Here is a 19840-nt window from a genome sequence, read left to right as displayed (position 1 = left end):
TCGCGCATGCGCAATGCGGCCGAATGTTTTTTTTAAACATGTTCACGGCCGTTTGCAGCCGGCATTATGAAAAGCCAGCTGCTGCGCGGGGATTTGTGCGATCGGGAGCGTAGGGACAACGGCTCCGCGACCCTCCCGACACCTACCCGCGACCCGCCCGCAGGACGCGCCCCCAACTTTGAAGAACACTGACTTAAAGAACACAACATTTGACAGCACAGATTCTATCACAATACCAACTGACGTCAATGTTGTTGCTGACTTTTTGGTATTAAAATTTCTTAAAGATTAAAACATTTTTTGTATTTAATTTTCCTTTCAAGGTCAGCCGCATCAATTTATGAAATTCAAGAACTGTTTAATAAATTCGCAGCCTGGTCCTAAATTGCTGACTTTAAAGCAGTTCTTAGCATTTTCTGAAAATAGTTTTCTCCAATTCATGACAAAGTATGGGATTGAAAATTCACAGCAGGGTGGTGCATTTCAGCTATAGGAAAGGGTACCTCTGCTTGTGACCTCCGCCACTGACCTCCCAATAGTTTGTAGAGTCATAGGGACGATTCTTAATTAAGATGTGAATGGCAGATGTCAGTAGGACTAGGGGCAGGACTAGGTGTATTTAAGGCACCCGCCTTGGCCTAAATGATGAGAGCATAAACATTGACATGTACCAATTGGACCAAATTACCTTTTTCCATCCTGTACATTCTATGTCATATTTTCAAGCAGCACAAGTTCACTGTTGTAGTGGTGGGTTTCCCTCCTCCCAGAGCTGATCCGACCGCTAGTTTGCATAAAAGAGTGATCCATCTGACCCTTACTCACTTTATTGATTATTTTCACCCTTTCTGATTGGGAGAGAATTCCTAATAAATAATGCTATTATCCAATCTCAACCTCTGGATTGGATTAGACCTTTAAATTCAACAAGAAGTATATTTTACAGGAAGATTGCAAGTTTCCTTGGCCTTTTTTTATTGATGAAGCTGATTAGTGTGAAGATTTCTTTCAATTTGAATAGGTAAACAATGTCACAAAGGAATTAACTGACTTTTATGCTGTGAGATCTGAGGATAAACCTCTTGACAGATACTACAGTATTATCAAGCTATTTTTAACAGTAAATTAGAGAGAGTTTATTATGTTGCGCATATTTTGAAAAATATGGAAATCTGAAGTAAAAGCATTGTTTCCATTTAAGACATTAATTTATCTTAATTATGTTGAGGGAAAATAAGGAGACACTCAGTGACTGAGGATGACAATATGCAGAGAAGAAAGTTGGTCATTGCTGTTGAGTTATCCTTGAAGCATTAAACTGTGTTCAGCTCTATCCCATATTGATGACCAGGGGGTTGATTTGCTCCTAACAGCAAATTTGCTTTGTCTCTTTTTACCCATTCATCTATAAAAGTTATGTTGACTGTTCGTAAGATGGTAAAAAGAAAACAGGTGATGCAATTTTTCATGAGGTATAAGCAGTTGAAAAGCATCAGGATTGTTTGAAACCAATATTTTGTTTTATTCATTCGTGGAATGTGAGCTGTGCTGGCAAGGCTGGTGTTTATTGTGCATCCCTAACTGCCCTTAATTGAGTTGCTTGCGAGGCCATTAAATAGGGCACTGGAGAGAAATAAACTATTCAAAACTGTTCTCCAAAGTTAATCACATTTGTTCCATTGTAGCTCTGTTAAGGCCACTTTCAGTTAGTGAAGGAAGGTAATAGTTAACACCTTAATAGTGTCAACAAAATGAGATTTGTATGCCACTGATATTTTTCAATTAGTAGTTTCATTAATAATACACTTAACCATATTTATAACAGGTGCCAAACTGATCAAACTATAGTAAAATGAGGTTAAAATGCCCATATATAGAATCTCAGCCTGAACAGTCATGAACAATCCCTTGTGGAATTCGGAGGGAAGGGAAATTATCTCAAATAATAACCAAGATTACAACCAAAAATGGCATCTTAAGTGGAATTTGGCCTTCCTTCTACAGGTCATCTCAACAGTCGTAAATGACATAATGAATTGTACCTGGCCAGACAACGGACCAAAAAAGGGAAGGAAAATCTAGGGAAAATATCTACTTTTCAAATTTACTGCCCGTTACATACTCAATGATGCAAGCTTTGAATTGATTGACTCACAGGAAAATCTAAAGCTGGGACCCACTCCCCAACTTCCCCTTCCTTCTACCCCACCTTCTCCATATCTCCCCCCAGCCCACTGCCCCCCACCTATTGAAATAAGTGGAATAATTCCAGACTGCAACTCATATCAGCAACATCACCAGAGTATTTGTGGATGGAGGGAAATCCACAATTATGGCCCCCATTCAACCACATATTCCTTATTTATTTACTATTTGTGTATACCTGATATTTACTCAATGCTATTCAGATCCTTTTAATATTGTGCCCTCTACATAGTTTAGTTAACATCTTTAGATGTATTTAACTACACTGATTATTTTACTGTTTCTATGTTTTATATTTGAATACGAATAATAAATTAAACAATTCAGGCACGATTTTATGGCCACGCTTCACCCAAAAAGCAGCATGCCGTGGCACAGCTTGCCATAGAAGCCGGGAGACCTCGCTCCCAGGGTCTACCTGGCTCGCAAAGCCTTGCGAGATCTAACGCAATCTACCAAGGTTTTGCTATGAAAATCCCGCCCATTGTGGGCAGGATAACTTTTTAGCAAATCTGCTTATTAAAGTGAGACAGCTAGTCTCACTTTAATTTGTAGATTCCTGAGGTACCCAAGGCATGGGATCAATCTCTTTCACCTCGGAGACCTCTGGCGAGCGCCATTTGGTACTGGTCTCCACAATCGGGGACCAAATGGAAAGGCACTCGTGGGGGTCTCCCATGGGATCAGTGGTCCCCAGGGTGCATGCCCTTTGGGCAGGGTGGTACCCTGGTGCCATCTGGGGACCCTGGCACTGCCAGCTAAGCTTTTTTGCATGGTGGCGATCAGGCTGGGTGTGCTCTGTTGTGTGTGTGTTGTGGGGGGGAAATCAGGGTCGGTTTGGGGCTCCAATCATTTTTAAATGGCATCTCGATCTTTCATTGCACTGAGGAGTTCTGACCAGCGGAGCTCCTCAGTGCACAATACGGTGCTATGTGCAGCCTCAGCCACGCATTCCCCACTGAGGCCCCTGTCTAACGCCAGCACCGGGAAACACTCAGCCAAACACGCTCGCTACGGGACATTGTTCCCATTTAGTTAACCATGCCCTTAGCTTCAACTCCTGCTTTTATAACTACTACACCATAAATTGGACAGCAAAGAACAAGGGATGGAAATGGATATGAACAACAGACCCATAAAAACAACTCTGAAAACACTTTGACACATTGGTGCCCAAGAGAAAGAATTTGACCTGTTATGGAATGTTTTAAATGTGCAGTCATGATATGTACTGCACTTTGACATTTTTGTCTTTTTTCCAGAAGAAGAAATGGCTAAAAGTTACACGTCGGAACACTTGACAGCATTTTGCTTTTCAGAAGTAGATGCCTCCTGTTACAGAATTAATTTTTTCCTCCTCCACGTAAAGGTGCTGACTCATCCTTGAGGTGCATTTTCATGAGTGTCATTAGCCCTTCTCTATCTCAGCCAAGTGGCAGTGAAGCTTGTGAGTGCTGGCAGACTATTTGGCAATGGACTAAAGAATATCACAGCTGAACTGGTTCCAGTCCTAGCCTGCCATACACACACGCTCTTTCCATCTAAGGTCACTTAATAGCAATCAGGAGCAGAAGACCTAGCTGATTTTACTTTTCATCCTTCCTGGCTCAGATACCCTGGTGATAATTTTCATTTTGTGTGACAATATAAAATTGGCCATAATAAATCAGAAGCCCGTTTTATGGGCGCAAACTACCGGCTGTGTCACACCAACATTCAGGTGAACGGAGGCACATCGAGGCCGGTAGATGCCAGGAGAGGCCTCTTCCAGGATCTACCCAGCATGTCACGCATCGCAAGATCTAAGGGGATCTCGTGAGACGCCGCGATCTGGACAGGATCAGCATTTGGCAAACCTGCATATTAGTGTGAGTGGATAGTTTTACTCCACTATGCAGCTTGCCTGATCTACACGAGGAATTGGGATCTAATCCCTTCGCCTCGCTATCCAGCACAGGTCTTCACAAATGGGAACCAGGCGGTTTTGGTCCTAATTACTTGAGTATTTTTTATAAAACTGAGGAAATACAAGGGGCAATGTGCAGAATACAAGAAAATGAGGGGCTGGATTGTCCACCGCTCAATGCCGGGTAGTGGGTTTCCTGATCCGGTCTGGTCCCCCGCTAACTGCAACAGTGAGTGACATGCCCCGCGCTGGCAGCACCATGCAAAACCGCAATTTGCATGGATTTAAATATTAATGTGCTAGAAGCCTGGTCCCCCACCTCTCTGCGATGCACCAACCCTCTCAGCGGGCATGAGTTGGTGCAAGTCTTTACAAGTGGGGCTCAGGCTCCATGGCCGATAAGGGGGAGCAAGGAGGTAAGAAAACGTTTCCAACTTCTCACGTTTGCTGGTGGGTGTATGCCTGGACCTCAGGGAGTAGCGGGGAACGACTTAGTGGCAAGTGCGTGGACTTGGGGTGCCCTGAATGAGACCATCATTGCTGCATAAATTCATTTATGGCCCTTGAATGCCCAATAATTACAGTCACCAGGTTTCTAAGTTTAAAGACAATTACTGTTTATTTATAACAGAAATAAAGATGAAATATGCAGTAATTTCAGCTGGTTAACAAGCAAGATAACATACTCCCCTTTTAACTGCCCCACCCTCGACCCACACACACACGCAGGAGAGACAAACACAGAGGGGTGGAAAGGGGTAAAATAATAAGCATTGGGAGCAAAAGAATTAGTCCTTGCTTCAGATGATGAGTTCCTTGTAGCAGGCTTTCCTCCCAGCACACTGGTTTACAGTTCGTGATGGTCCTCTTACAGAGGCTTTCGTTCCGTACTCACAATCAGTAGACTTTCTTCTGGAGAGACACTTTAGCTTCTTATTAAACTGGGCCTTCAACTCGAAGGTTCATCTCCAGGCCTGTTTTTTTTGTTGAGACCCTTTGTCTCACATCAAACTGGCTTCCAGCCTGTGGGTTGGCTTTAATCCTTTGCAGTCTCGAGAGAATGACATCCAGAGTTCTTACACTGGATCGTTGGCGAGATTACATCTGATCAGAGAGAGAGACTTAGAGCCGCTCCTTCCAAGCTTCAGCACCAAACGTGAAACTAGAAACCCAACCTTATCTCTGAAAACACATCTCGATGAGATCAGAACCAATCACCACTGGTTACCAAGCAAAGCACAGCATTTTGAGCCAGTTTATTGGCCGCCTGCCAAGTCAGTCAAAGCGAGCCTTCACTGATCAATTCTTCTGCTACAATCTTCTGCTGGAATTAAAGGCACAGGCCACATACAAGCTGCTTTGCCTTAAAGTCACCGGTCCATTAATCATCCATGAAGCAAAATGGTAATTGAAAAAATGAAAGGGAAAAATCGGAACAGGCAGGAACAAATAGGTGGGCCCTTCACCGTGCCAGCCCTCCCCAGTGCACTCCTCAGAAGCGCAACCCCACTGCAGAGGAAGCAGGGGAATAGCAGAGCTCACCCCAAACAAAGGATACATGCACTGTAGCCGCTGGAACCCTCCCTGGCACACAGCCCCTCTCATAGCGAAAGCATCACCAGTGGCACTATCTGCTAGCCCACTCCTTTTTTTTAATAAACATTTTATTGAGGTATTTATGGTTTTATAATAACAATAGAGTAAACAATGTACATGAAAATATAAAAATAGTGCAAAAGCCGTCATCCTCTCTTACAGGTCCCACCTTTACTAACCCCCTACTCTAAACTAAACTAAACTGAACCCCCCCCCCCCCCCCCCCCCCCCGGCCCTTCTACTGACGGTTAATTTTCCCCCAAAAAGTCGACAAACGGCTGCCACCTCCGGACGAATCCTCACATTGACCCTCTCAAAGCAAACCTTATTTTCTCCAGACAGAGAAAGCTAGCCATGTCAGATAGCCAGGCCTCCGACTTTGGGGGCTTTGAGTCCCTCCAACCTAATAGAATCCGTATCCGGGCTACCAGGGAAGCAAAGGCGAGAACAAAGAAAATTACAGCACAGGAACAGGCCCTTCGGCCCTCCCAGCCTGCGCCGATCCAGATCCTTTATTTAAACCTGTCGCCTATTTTCCAAGGATCTACTTCCCTCTGTTCCCCGCCCATTCATATATCTGTCCAGATGCATCTTAAATGATGCTATCGTGCCCACCTCTACCTCTAAGCGTTCCAGGCACCCACCACCCTCTGCGTAAAAAACTTTCCACGCACATCTTCCTTAAACTTTTCCCCTCTCACCTTGAAATTGTGACCCCTTGTAATTGACACCCCCACTCTTGGAAAAAGCTTGTTGCTATCCACCCTGTCCATACCTCTCATAGCAGTGTAGACCTCAATCAGGTCCCCCCTCAACCTCCGTCTTTCCAACGAAAACAATCCTAATCTACTCAACCTTTCTTCATAGCTAGCACCCTCCATACCAGGCAACATCCTGGTGAACCTCCTCTGCACCCTCTCTAAAGCATCCACATCCTTCTGGTAATGTGGTGACCAGAACTGCACGCAGTATTCCAAATGTGGCCTAACCAAAGTCCGATACAATTGTAACATGACCTCAATACTCCTGTACTCAATACCCCGTCCGATAAAGGCAAGCATGCTGTATGCCTTCTTGACCGGCCCATTTAGCCCTCTTATGTTCCAGGTGATCAGCCTGGTTGGGGGACTTATCGCCCCTCTCCTTTGCCGATCACCCATCACCTTTTTTGGGCCAGTCTCCAGGCTGCGCCCCACGTATCCCCCCCCCCCCCCCCCCCCCCCACAGGCAGCCTCTGCCCCCAATCTCCTTTCTGTCCCACAGCAAAAGTCCCTCCCCCGTCAGCAGAACATTTCTTCCCCCCCCTCCCCCTAGTAACAGCACTATGTAAACCAACCCCTCCAACAAGTATAACATCTGCTCAGCCCCCACTGCTATTGTTCCCTCCCCCATCTTCCCCCCCCCCCCCCTCCCCGGGCTCGGACACACGTATACAAAAGAAAAACAATCCCAACACAATTGCCCAAAAAAAACACGAAAATCAAAGAAAGGATCAAACAGAAGATCCAACATCTGACATTCACACCTCCATCCCCCATCAGTGCAAATAAAACTTTAACTCATACAGCTCTGCAACAAGGCCCAGATCAATACAGAAGGCATTCCAAATAATGTCCGAAAAACAAGTAACTTTTTTTTTCACATAAGCGCTGCAGCAAAGTTCAAAGACCTCGGTCCATCACCAGCCCTTTCCTTCTAGCGAAGTCCATCACTTCCTCGGGCGACTCAAAATAAAAATGTTGCTCATCATACGTGACCCAAAGACAAGCCGGATACAGCAGTCAAAACTTAACATTTTTCTTGAAAAGGGTCGACTTTATCTGGTTGGACCCCGTTCTTCTCCTGGCCACCTCCGCACTCAGATCCTGATAGATCCGCAAGATACTATTCTCCCATTTACAACTCCGTGTCTGCCTGGCCCACCATAAAATACGCTCCTTGTCCAAGTACCTGTGGAATCTTACCACCATTGCCCGGGGGGGGGGGGGGGGGGGGGGGCCACAAGCGGCTTCCTCGCGAGCGCTCTGTGAGCCCTGTCCACCTCCAAGGGTCGGGAGAACGTCTCATCCCCCAGCAACTTCTCGAACATGCCCGCTATGTACGCCCCTGCATCCGTTCCTTTGGAGCCCCCGGAAGACCAACAGTTCTCAAGTTCTGCCAGCGGGACCTATTCTCTAGGTCCTCCACCTTCTCCACGAGCCTTTTCTGCTGCTCTCTCAGCTTCCCCACCTCCAACTCCACTGCTGTTTGATATTACTCCTGCTCAGCCAGCGCCTACTCCACTTTCTGGATTGCCCGGTCTTGAGCATCCAGTCTAAGTTGCAGCCGCGTAATCTATTCCTTAGTCGGGTCCAAGCATTCCAGTTTCTGCTTGGCAAAGCCCTCCTGAATGAACTGCATCAGCTGCTCCGTCGACCGCTGGATCGTCAAGCCAGAACCCCGGTAGTCCACCATGCTTTCTCCCACCTCAGCCCAAGCCTTTTCTGTTTGCCTATTTCTTCCTTTGCGAGCACTTCTGGTCCTCCTTTCCATGCACTGATGTAAGAATCCACTTCAAAATTGCCTCCATCATCAATTTATCGAATCAAGGCCGACAAAAAATCGGGGGGAAAGGTCCAAAGGTTCGACCCGAGCGGGAGCCACCAAATGTGCGATCTACTCCTTCATAGCCGCCACCGGAAGCAGCTAGCCCACTCCTGAAGATCATGAGATGTCTCAAAGCCCTGCCTCTTCCCGTAATCTCATCAATCTCACACTCCGCCAGGAAACCTGACTAGCTCCCTGTCACAACCTGTGCATTAAACCCATATCACACTAAATCTAAGGTCTTAGCACATCCCTCTCTCAACCTCATCTGTTGGACCTGCTCGCACATCAGGCTCTTAACATGGAGATGAATGGTTGCATAAGATGCAGGTCTCTACCATACAACCAGTTGCCCCCCTACTAACGGGATAGCACAAGGCTTACCCAGTGAAGAGACCCACAGGAGTCCACACTGGGAGAAACAGGACAGGCCACAGAGCTAACACCGGTTGCGGCACGATGCGGCAGGCATCGGTACCTCTATTGGCATGGTAGGTTGGTGAGGATAGGGACTCCCACATCAAAGACCGGGTTACAGCCACTAATGGGGACAGGGGTGCAATACGCATTACATCATCTCGAAGAGGCTGAGGGAGGAGTGGTGATGGGAGGGCATGTTAAGGGTGATGCAGCAGTACAATTCAGGGTAACCATGTAACCTGGTGGCATTGGATGGTCAAGGGGACCCTTCTCTTCATGACATTCTCTGTCTCTTCCCCCCTCTCTGCAGAGACATTGGGCTGGATTCTTCCGCCCCACTCACCAAAGAACGCCACGGGCGTGACACCGACAATGGAAAAATCTATTGATCTCGGGCGGGATTCTCCGGTCGCTGGGTGAACGCGGTCGGAGAATCCCACCCATAGTTTTTGGACTACAGCCAGCTGTGCTTGTCATCTACATAGCCGCTGTTGCTGTCATGGGTGCATGGCGGCTAGAGCACCAGGACCAGCCCAGGGGGAGCCCATCACAAAAGGAACCTGTCCCAGTAGAGCAGGGATCAGCCGGTAAGGCTCAAATGCTAGTCATCCAACAAGCCAAGGAGGAGGTGCAAATGAGGCACCGCATCAGGCCACGTCTATAGTGTCGCCGTCTGTTCTTCGAGGATGGTGGCGCAACTGGCAACGGGGTGATATGGAGGAGGACACCTCCTCCCGGCAGCCATCAAGGTGATGGTCGCCCTGAACTTTATGTCTCTGGCTCATTCCAGGGCTTCAGCGGGGATGTGTGGGATCTCACAAATGTCCACACACAGGTGCATTCACACAGTCGTGGATGCCCTATGCGCCCGGGCATCGGTCTGCATCACCTTCAAACTGGACCAGACCTAAAAAGATGCCCGGGCAGCAGAATTTGCTGCCATCGCTGGCATGCCCGAGGTACAGGAGGCAATCGTTGGCACAAATGTCACTTTCCGCACACTGGTTCGGCAAGGGGTGCACTTCATCAATAGGAAGAGCTTCCACTCCATGAATGTGCAGTTGGTGTGCAACCGCCAGCTGCACATTATGCCGAAATGCAGGCAGCATGCACGACGCGTTCATCAGTTCCCAGCACCTTCAAGGCGCTCCCTCGAGCAAGGGGTTGGCTAGTGGACGACCAGGCTTGCTTGCTGAGTTCATGGCTAATGACGCCTGTGAGGAGGCCCCACACCGACGCAGAGAACCATTATAACGACACACACATAACAACCAGGAGCGTCATCGAGCGGTGTATTGGCATGCTCAATATGCGCTTCCGATGCCTGTATCGCTCTGGTGTGGTGTTCCAATATAGCTCCCATTGTGCCGGTCTTCTGTGTCCTCATAACATCACATAGCAGCAGAGAAACATTCTGAAGGAGGAGGAAGACTGGCAGGCTTCATCTGGCAAGGAGAATGAAGAGGTTGTCCATGAGGATCGGGGTGTAAAGCCTGAGCTGGCAGGGCACGCTGCCCAATGTGTGATCCAGGACCCCCGCACACAGAACCTCATCACCTTCCGATTTACCAACTAAGAGTCCTAGCCACTGGTAGCTACACCCCTGTTTACCACCTCTTTCCACACCCCACCCCCACTTCAACCCCTCCCCCACCCCACATAGCTTCCACCTTCCCATGAGCATTCACCCTCCCCTCTCCCTTAATCCTTCCACCCCATCCGTCTCCCCCAGTCTTTACAACCCTTCTCTCCCCCTTAGTCCATCCATCTCTTCTCTCTCCCTTAATCCTTCACCCCACCTTCCCCCTAGACTTCCACTCCTTACCACTACTCCAGCTCCCCCTCCAATAGTCATACCAATATCACCACAAGGTGTTGGCCCCGAGTTGGCAGTATCAGCGGAACATGTCCATGGGACAAGGATGATGAAACTCGCTGTGAGATGAGCTCTGCCACTCCTCATTGTCTGACAAAGTCTGACTCCTGTCTTTAAGATAACATATGACTGTCCGCCCGGATAACCCCTGCATGTGTGATGCCAATTCCTTCTCACGGGCCCAGAAATGTTAAGGGGGATTGCAGGAGATGGTGAATGCTTAGGGCTTGCTCACTGGGGATGCTGTAATACAAAGCAGGCTCACACTGATGCCCCTGCCACCTCTCAGTGAAGGCGTAACCATGTGGGACGTGCATGTGTCATGGGTGCCCTGACCCCCTTCCCCCACCCCCTTCCCCTACCCATCCTTCACACCCGTGAGACAAAGAGGCAGATCGAGCTGGTGGTGAAAAAGTGTCTCAAGATGAGTAGTTACAATAAGTGTGTCTTTCCCCCTGACTATCTACTACACCTGTACCAATTTAAAAGTCATCTATTTTCCTATTCTTCCCAAGGCTACCGACAGTTTTTCTAACAGTTACCCCAGACAGCACCAGAAGTGGAGATGGCCTGCTGTTTGCCTCGCTTTCTGCCCTGTAATGCCCTTGGCGGTCTTTCAGGGTTGGCTTGGGTGCCACGCATTGTTGGCAACATCTCCTGCACTGAAGCCAGATGGACTCCTCCAGCTGTACCTTCAGGCACTGGAAAGTTGCTGACACCCCTTCCTGTATATTCTGGCTGTGCTTCTGTATCTGCACCAGTGATGGGATCATCTTTTCCAGAAGTATAACAGGTGCCTTGTGTTTCCTGGGATCAGGTAGCCCTCCAACCGTCCGCTCCCTCGGGAGCCCCTGTCTCCACCTGATGTGCTGCACATATGTATGGTGCTCATCAGAGGGTGAGCCAGGAACCTGATCACCAACATTACCGACCGAGGTGATAGTCTTTGCGATGGTGGATGGTGCAGATGAAAGCAGTGGCAAGACATCAGGGTACCGTTATACCGGTGTCCTGAGGGTCTGGATGGGGGGCTGCGACCTCGGACGGCCCAGCCTCGTCTGATGATAATCCTGCAAGACAAAAGACATGGGGTGAGATCTTCGGAAGGATTGGTCTGTGGGTGAGGGGTGACTCACGCGCTGTAGGGACGTCTGCATTGTATTGGGCTCTCACTTGTTTGGCGCATGCCGAACTCCATCGCAGCCACTGCCCACTCTTTGGCCTCCCTCGTGAAATGCAGGGCCCTTTCCTCTGAGGGGGTGTGGACCTGAATATCTGGGATGGTCCCTCCCGTCTTATGGTTTTCCCGGCGATTATAGGCCACCTTATCCTTGGGGACACAGAGGACATAGTGAGATGCTGGAAAGTGGGTTTTAGGTGGGAGTCTGTAGATGGTGGCATCTGTGTGCAAGAATCCTGGCCAAAGAGGACAATACATGTGTGGGGGTGTTGTGGGTGGTGGCTTGTAAGGTAGATGCAGGCAGGTGGATGTTGTTAGTCTGTACGGGATTGGGAGTTGATGTGAGAAGCGAGGGACGGGAGTGATGCCAGGCACAGAAGTGGTGACTCGCCCAAGCTGCTTAAAGAGGTAATTCATCTTCTTTCGGCATTGCGTGACAGTCCTACTGGTGAGGCTGCTAGCACTGACAGCCTCTGCTATCTCAGACCCTGGGGGAGAGGGTGTCCCTGCTCTCCTCAATAGCATCCAGCATTCCGTCGATCTCCGATTCCTGGAACCTTGGAGCAGGTCTTTGTTCCGCCATCTTCTTGGCTGCATTGAAAGTCTGCGGTGAGTGGAGGGATTAAAAGCTGCTCCAGCTTGTCAGGCTATGAACGAAAATCCCGACCCCAATGAATCAGATGCCAGCGGGACCAGGAATCGCTCGGCTGCATATTCATAAATTCATAAAATTACAATCTGCTGCATGGTCGGTCAGGAGATAGTGGTTTTACATGATTAATATGCCAGCAGTAGTTAGTTCACACTGTAGTTTGTATTCCCCTTCGTTGGCAATGGGGAAAATTATATTGTAGTTGGATAGAAAGTTGCATAAATAATTAGCTGTGATAATCCCAAGGGCCAAAGGGCGGAAAAACCTGGAAATGGATTTTCAGGTAATAGTTCTATCAGTTGTACCCAGTAATTAGTGGAAAGCTTGCAGGCATATGGCCATGTTTTAATTTTAACTGCCTCAGCAGTGTCAGTTCTTATTAATTCTACTTTATTTGCTAAATTGTACTTTGATTTTTGATCCTATTTAGTATTTAATCTCATAAATTTTCAGAACTAATGAGTCACTCAGCCCATTCTTGATTTATATAATTGATTATCCAATCTTTTCCCTTCTGATCTCAGTACTCTCTCGAGATAGAAGTTTTCAAAAGATATTTGAATAAATCTGCTGCACATTCAGGGCTTAATCATTCAGAGTGTTATACTGAAATCAGATCAATCAGTTTTGTCAGAAATTATATCTCATTTGAGCTTACCTCATTACAGAGAGAAGGGGCAAAATCCTACAGGGTGGTCTCTGGCATGGTTTTTGCAAAGTACAAATTAATTCTACTTGCAATATTGATGTATGTTTAAAGAGCTCTGCCCAGTTATTCAGAATTTGTAACCATTGAAATTTTGCTGAAATGCTTTACTACATCATTTCTTCACTTTAAAATCCATTCTTAATTGGATGTTCTCCACACATGCTAATTTATCAACAGGTGATGGTTCTCTTTCACTTAAATTGTAGTTTTTATATTCATTTCGCTTGGAATAACCTACTGTGCTGACTTTTATTTTTGTAGGGCTTCTTCACTGTTACATTTTTTCATTTTTATTCTCATCATCCACCTTGTTCTTTTTTTTCAGTTTCATAGTGTCTGCCTGTGTTCAGTTCACAGTCACATCTCTACATTGAAGTATGGTGGGCACTATTACTGTACTTGCACCAAATATGTTTGCTTCTATAAAAATGTATTTAAGTTTGTCTGTTTTCCTTTTGCATTTTGTGCAATATAGCCTATCAAATAATAATATAAATTAGTTTATAGTGAGCTTCTGGTGCATGTGCTGCCTGATTCCTGCTGCCTGAGATAAACTGGAATATACCTTTGATCATCTGGCTGGTGACATCATTCTGTCGCATACTTAAAATTAAGCAGGATCCAACTTGGATCCATTTCAGTTTGCCACGTAATTCTTTGGTCTTGTTGCACAGCTTTCACTGTGCAGAATCTTAATACAGTATGTTTTATAAAAGAAAGGTGTCTTTCATTGATAACTAAAGATTTATTTTAAGTGCGATTATTAAAAGATTAAGTATGAACTCTGTAATTGCATTTATGTTTTATTCACCAGCATGTTAAAGAAATGTCAGTAGATTTTATGTACCATGCGGTTTTCTTTTAAAATTGAGTAATATGAAAGCACATTGCAGCTGACAAAATACCCACGTAGTTTAACATCTATTGAAAAATCAGTAAAAAATATATGCCCTATTTCAAGATTCGTTCATAATTTACAAATTATGATTTTGATTTCTCTACATGTAGTATTTTCTCTTTTGAAATGTTTATATTTAAGTCAATATTTGCACAACTTAGCCAGAATAGAATACTAACTGTTGTTGAGATGAAAAGTTCTCCTCTCCCCTCCCTTAGGTTATCCTACTTGAAATGCAGTTGTCTGTCTGGAAGTTGTACTTAAACATCCTTTGGCCAAACTACTGATAGTGTCACTCGAAAACCAGCTGACAGGCGATGGATGGACCCAAGTTGCTTCACACTTTCTGCTTATCCACCTGGGATGGCAGCCTCCATTGCTTTGAGCTCCTCACCATCTATCTCCTTGTTTTTAGTAATGACTGAGATTACATTAAGTGCCCTGAACAAAACCCCCATCTCCTTTGTTCTGCCGTGGCTGTGCCTAACAATGCAGCAAACTAATATTATGAATTCTCTGGATGTTTTCATCTGTAAAGTTGCCGCCTTCACTATTGTTCCTCCATGTGCAAATTTCACCATGGAAACTGCTAATGGGACTCATTGACCACCAGGAGGAGTTTTTGTTGTTGGGTTTAGGCTAACCTAATTCCCCATTTCTCTTATTTCTCATTCTGCTCATAGCAGCTGTGTTGTTTGTTGTTTTCTTCTGAGTCTTATAATGGGCACAAATATGTGTAAAGAAATCCAAATCAAATACAACAAGTAATTAAATTACCTGAACCAATGTACTATAGAACTGATGTTTTATCTTCTGCAGGAACATAATCTTAGATGGTATGTGGAATGTACAGATACAATAACTGCTGCTTTTATTATTTATATTGCAACCTTCAGATTAAATGGCATTTTTTTTCTTTTTGATCCATTTTAGCAAAACCTGATGAATTTCCCAACAAACCATTAGGCCAGGAAATTTCTGTCACTTTAATACCAGAGAAGAATAACATCATAATCAATGGCAAGAATGAAAAGGTTAATTCACATCCAAATGACTTTGAACCTGATAATAAGGTAGACAGAAAAACACCAGAACAATGCCATATCCAGCCTTCTGTCCCTGAGCCTGTGGAAAAGAGAGAGGCTTCTTCTCCAGAAAGGAATGAGAATCCATGTCCAGAGGAGAACCACGCTCATTTAGTGGAAGTTTGTGAAGCTCAAGCTCTACTCGATGAAAACTCTAGGTCCCCTAAAAAAGACCAAACCCAGTTACCAAAAGAAGATGAAGCAGTGCTTTCAGAAATGATTGCACCTCCTAGCCCAGAAAAAGATTCAAAGCAGCCTCTTGAGAAGAAAGACATTGTACCTGATCAAATCAGCGAGAATTATATTGCAGAAAATAATACAATCCCAAATTTAAAAGAAGTTAACTTTTTGATTCTAGAAAGGGAAAGCACCAACCCGCCAGAAGAGAGCATTATTAATTGGCAAGACAAGAGAAAGGTTAAGTACAGAGAAAGAACTGAAATAGCTGAAACTCAATCTCCGCAGGAACAATCTGATTGCGATTCAGAAATTAATCAAGTTTCACTACTTAAAAATATGGCTACAAAGTCTCCACAGAAATACCAGGCACTTGTTTCAGAGACAGTGGATGAACAGTCGCTGAATGAAGAATATAACAGTGATAAACCCTCTCCACGGAGAAGTGATAGACAGATAGATATGGAAAAAAGTGAAAATGTACCATTACCTTTCCCAGAGCCTCCACCTGCAATGGTGTTCGCTGAGGAAATGCATCTTCTGCTCCCAAATCCAGAAGAAACATTGCATATATATTCTGGCCCCAATGTCCCACAACAATTGGAAGCATATTCCCCTGTTCATCAGCCACTATCTATGCCCTCAGTGAAGCTCTCGTACCCAGAAAAGGAGAACTCATCCTTCACTGATTTGATGCAAGAAACTTCAATTGATTTGAACAGCTCAGAAATAAAAGGTGTGGATGAGTTCCAAAGTGAAAGACGTGTTTCAAATGTTTCTCAGTATGACAATTTATCAGATACTGAGTATAGGTATGATCAGATTATTTCAGAACCAATGATAGAGATTCAATACGATGAAAACGATGCACTTGTTCTGAAGGAGAGTGTGTGTGCAGAACTAGTAGAAGCACCGAAACCATTTTTGGTATTAGAATTGTCAGATAAACCAAAATCTTCTGAACAGGACTCAACGTTGATTCAACAGGCCTGGGACATTTACAGCACTGAAAACCATGCAATGCCTTCTGCTCAGCAGAATCCTTCCAAATATTCACCAACTGTTCACAAACAGGACCCCATAAGGAATGTAAATTTCCAGAGTCCTGAGCATCTGATTGCTGTCACGCAGGCCTCTCCTGTCAGGCAATGTTTAAATAGCCCCTGCAAAATAGTTAGGTCCATGACTTCAGTTCATGTGGCACATGGAGCTGAACAAAATCTTCTGAACTTCAAGCACATGGCATTGCCTGTACAGGATGACACACAGTTGGTTGCAACCTGTGATGAAAAAGGGACTTGTACAATCAGGGAGACTGACTCACCTGAAGCTAATATTCCAGTTACAAATGTGATCGTAGATAAAACTGTAAGCCTGATAAAAATGCCAACTCATCCTATTGTATCTTCCCCTCCTACTGATACCAATATGCAACAAGAACATGTCACAGCTGCAACAGAAAGTTTAGGCACAGAAATTTGTTTGGAAATGTCTCCAGAGTCCCAAGATTGTGAATCTGCTACATTATGACAGCAGCCATTCCATTTTAACCATAATACACATGTACAAAATTTCATCAATTACAAATGGTCCAAAATACTACAAGCATTTCATAATAGCAACCATACATTTTCCAAATTTTCAACTAATTGGTTAATTCGGCTTTATTGATTGCGGTATGGATACCGAGTCATCACAGAAACCTATGCAAACTGTATAATTTCATAACTTTAAAATGTTGATCATCATTCTGCGCATCTCTCATAAAATATGAATGCAGGTAAATATATTTTAACATTGTGTAAAATATTTTATGATTATTTTTGGCCTATGTAATTGCCGGTGAAATGCCCACCTTGTAGCAGAGTTTAGGCTGATGCACAACCACCACCAAAACGCTTTGAAAATTTGAACGGGAGTGAGCAGGCTCACTATATGGCACATTGTGGCACAGTCTGTCACACAAGTAGCTTTTACACCATTTTCTGAAGGGAACTGATTTTTTTCATTCATGCCACAAGATGTGTGGCAAACAGGCAACTCAGATTGGATTTCTCATGAGTTATTTCTACCCTGCTTAATTTTGGTGCGTACTGGTCCACACTGAAACAGTATATTGCTTTGGCTGGAAATGGTAACATCATGGCTGATGAAACTCTTTTAGCTTCTGGAATATTGTACAAATGTATTTTGAAGGAAAGAAGTTACAGAATTTGCATTCTTTACAACATCCTTGAAGTGGTTTAGTAAATATTTAGACAGTAGGAGTTTCTAACATGTTTTTAGTTTCCTATTTTTACAGTTTTTAAGGATGTAAAAAAAAATCATTTAAATAGCTGTGATGTGCTGCCGAAGGACCGGAACTGTAGTTGTTGATGTCTACTGTAAATTTTAGAACAATAATTTGAAAAAGGAGTGCTGGAACTATGCTTGTGATTACATTTTTTTTTAAAGGGGAAAAAAATTGAAGCCATTCCCTGACACTTGTTTTGCCTGTAATAATCCATATAACATTTTGGTCAATATTGAGAAGCTTGTACATCAACATGGTGTGACATCAACTCAGGAATATAATATTCTTGCTTGATGACCACTTGCAAACAGTGAATATTTTCAGCAAACAGAAGAGAATGTGTAGTGGTGTTCTGAGCATACAAAAATGTTAGGTATGTAATATGCATTTTAGTGAAAGAAATATTAACCCCAAAAATTGAATGGATGTATTTAACTGATGTGTGATGTACATAGTTTTTTTTGTAAAGACTGTTTAATTTTGCACTTTCTACAATAGGCTCAAGTTAGCTTTTTCTTTAAAAAGCTATAAGGTTTCAATGATGGGTTGATAACGGGAAAATAATTTTGTTCTACTTGTTAAAATTTTGTAAATTTACTTTTGCAGGGCATCTACGTTGCCCATTATTCTTTTTATCTCATTTGAAAACATGTGAATAACTTGGGATAATGAGGAAACATTATTATGTGTCATGCACCAACAATGTTGTAAACAGAGCTTTAAGAATGCTTTTGATATGTTGCATTGTGTTTTGTAGCTTAAATTTAACATGGTGAAAATATGATTGCATAAAAAATATATTCTTGACTTGTGTAAATTTTGCTTAACAGTCAAACTACTAAAACAGAAAAAGGAGTTGATTTTAACTACTCACCTGACAGAAAGCAGCTGGCTGACCAGTTTAAAATGAATAGGTTATACCTGCTCAGATCCTAACCATTTTTATTTAAACTTGACAGGTGTTGCAAGCACCCACCTAAATTTAGGAGTAAATTGGACCCTAAAAACTTTTAACTAAGTCTGTAGCAGCATGTCTGAACACAGAGATCTTGTTCCTTTCCTTTGTAGGGCCAGGGGGAGCTCCACAGTACTTTCTATTTATTGATGCTATGTAAAAGAATAGTACCTTTTCACTTTGATATCGCATTCTGTATAAATGATGCTTCATGAATGACTGTGTGGTTTAACTGGATTTAAACCCTTCTCCCTCATCCACTAATGCTAAACACCAGGAATGGCTCTCATTTATATATGCTTACAATATGGCAACATGCTCAAAAATAAGTATAGTGGGGATGGTAAATCTGACTTTATGTTAACTTTTTCTTCTATATTGGGTGCGATCGAACCAAATGGGAACTATGTAACATCGCAAGTGTGTTTGGCCACGTATTTCCAAGCGCCGAGAACACAACGACCTCAGAAGATTACGCGCGGCCAAGTCTGCACTTAGTCCCATTTCCTGCACTGAGGAGCCCAACTCACCGAAACTCCTCAATGCAGGGAGAGATCGGGACAGCATTTTAAAATGGCATCGCAATCTCTCGACCCCCAGGCGTGACCCCGAACTGCTCCCCCCCCCAAAGCCCCAACTCACCTATAAGGGGGTCCTCACCCCCAAACCCACCTCACATGCACAGGGAACCCCCCAGCCCGATCACCACTGCGCAAAAAATGCCAGCTTGGCTCAGCCAGCCTGGCACCCTAGCAGTGCCCATGTCCACTGGCAGTGCCACCTGGGCACATTGGCAGTTCCAGACTGGCACCCAAGTGGCACTGCCAGGGTGTCCAGCTGGCACCAGCTGTGTCAGGGTACCACACTGCCCAGAGGGTAACTGCTTGGGGGCATCCGATCCCCTGGGAGACCCACATAGGTTCCATTCGGGGACCATTACTGAATGGCGCATGCCCAAGGTCTCCAAAGTGAAGAGGATAGACCCCAACGTCTTAGTTACCTCAAGGAACTGCATATTAGATGAGACTAATTCGGTCTCGCTCTAATTTGCAGATTTGCCAAAAAGTGATCTGACCCACAATGGGTGGGCTTCGCATCGTGATGTCTTGCGAGATTACGTTAGATCTTGCAAGGCGTGGCAAGCCGGGTAGATCCTGGGAGCGGTGTCTCCTGGCATTTAGCAGCCACGTGCGCCATGGCGCGCTGCTTTTCAGATGCAGCATGATCAATAGATTGTGTCGATTGTTTCGGTTAGTGAACAAAATCCTTTAAAAACATATCATTCATATTCATTCTTTGGTT

The 19840-nt window shown here is 44.7% G+C and overlaps 1 protein-coding gene across 5 annotated transcripts in view; it reads left to right on the top strand.

Moving 5' to 3' along the window:
• The window catches only part of LOC119971897 (ecotropic viral integration site 5 protein homolog), a 377542-nt gene extending 359152 nt beyond the window's left edge, over positions 1-18390 (top strand). For all 5 annotated transcript variants that reach the window (XM_038808185.1, XM_038808183.1, XM_038808182.1 and 2 more), the window contains one exon: positions 14962-18390. In XM_038808185.1, the coding sequence (XP_038664113.1) occupies positions 14962-16820 (1859 nt within the window). In that variant the 3' untranslated portion in view covers positions 16821-18390. The remainder of the gene's footprint in view (positions 1-14961) is intronic.
• Positions 18391-19840: the final 1450 nt, after the last annotated feature.

This window comes from Scyliorhinus canicula, chromosome 9 (genome assembly GCF_902713615.1).
Source record: "Scyliorhinus canicula chromosome 9, sScyCan1.1, whole genome shotgun sequence".
In the NCBI taxonomy this organism is placed as follows: Eukaryota; Metazoa; Chordata; class Chondrichthyes; order Carcharhiniformes; family Scyliorhinidae; genus Scyliorhinus; species Scyliorhinus canicula.
Note: the sequence above shows the minus strand (reverse complement) of the source record. Positions and strands in the feature narration are given on the sequence as shown.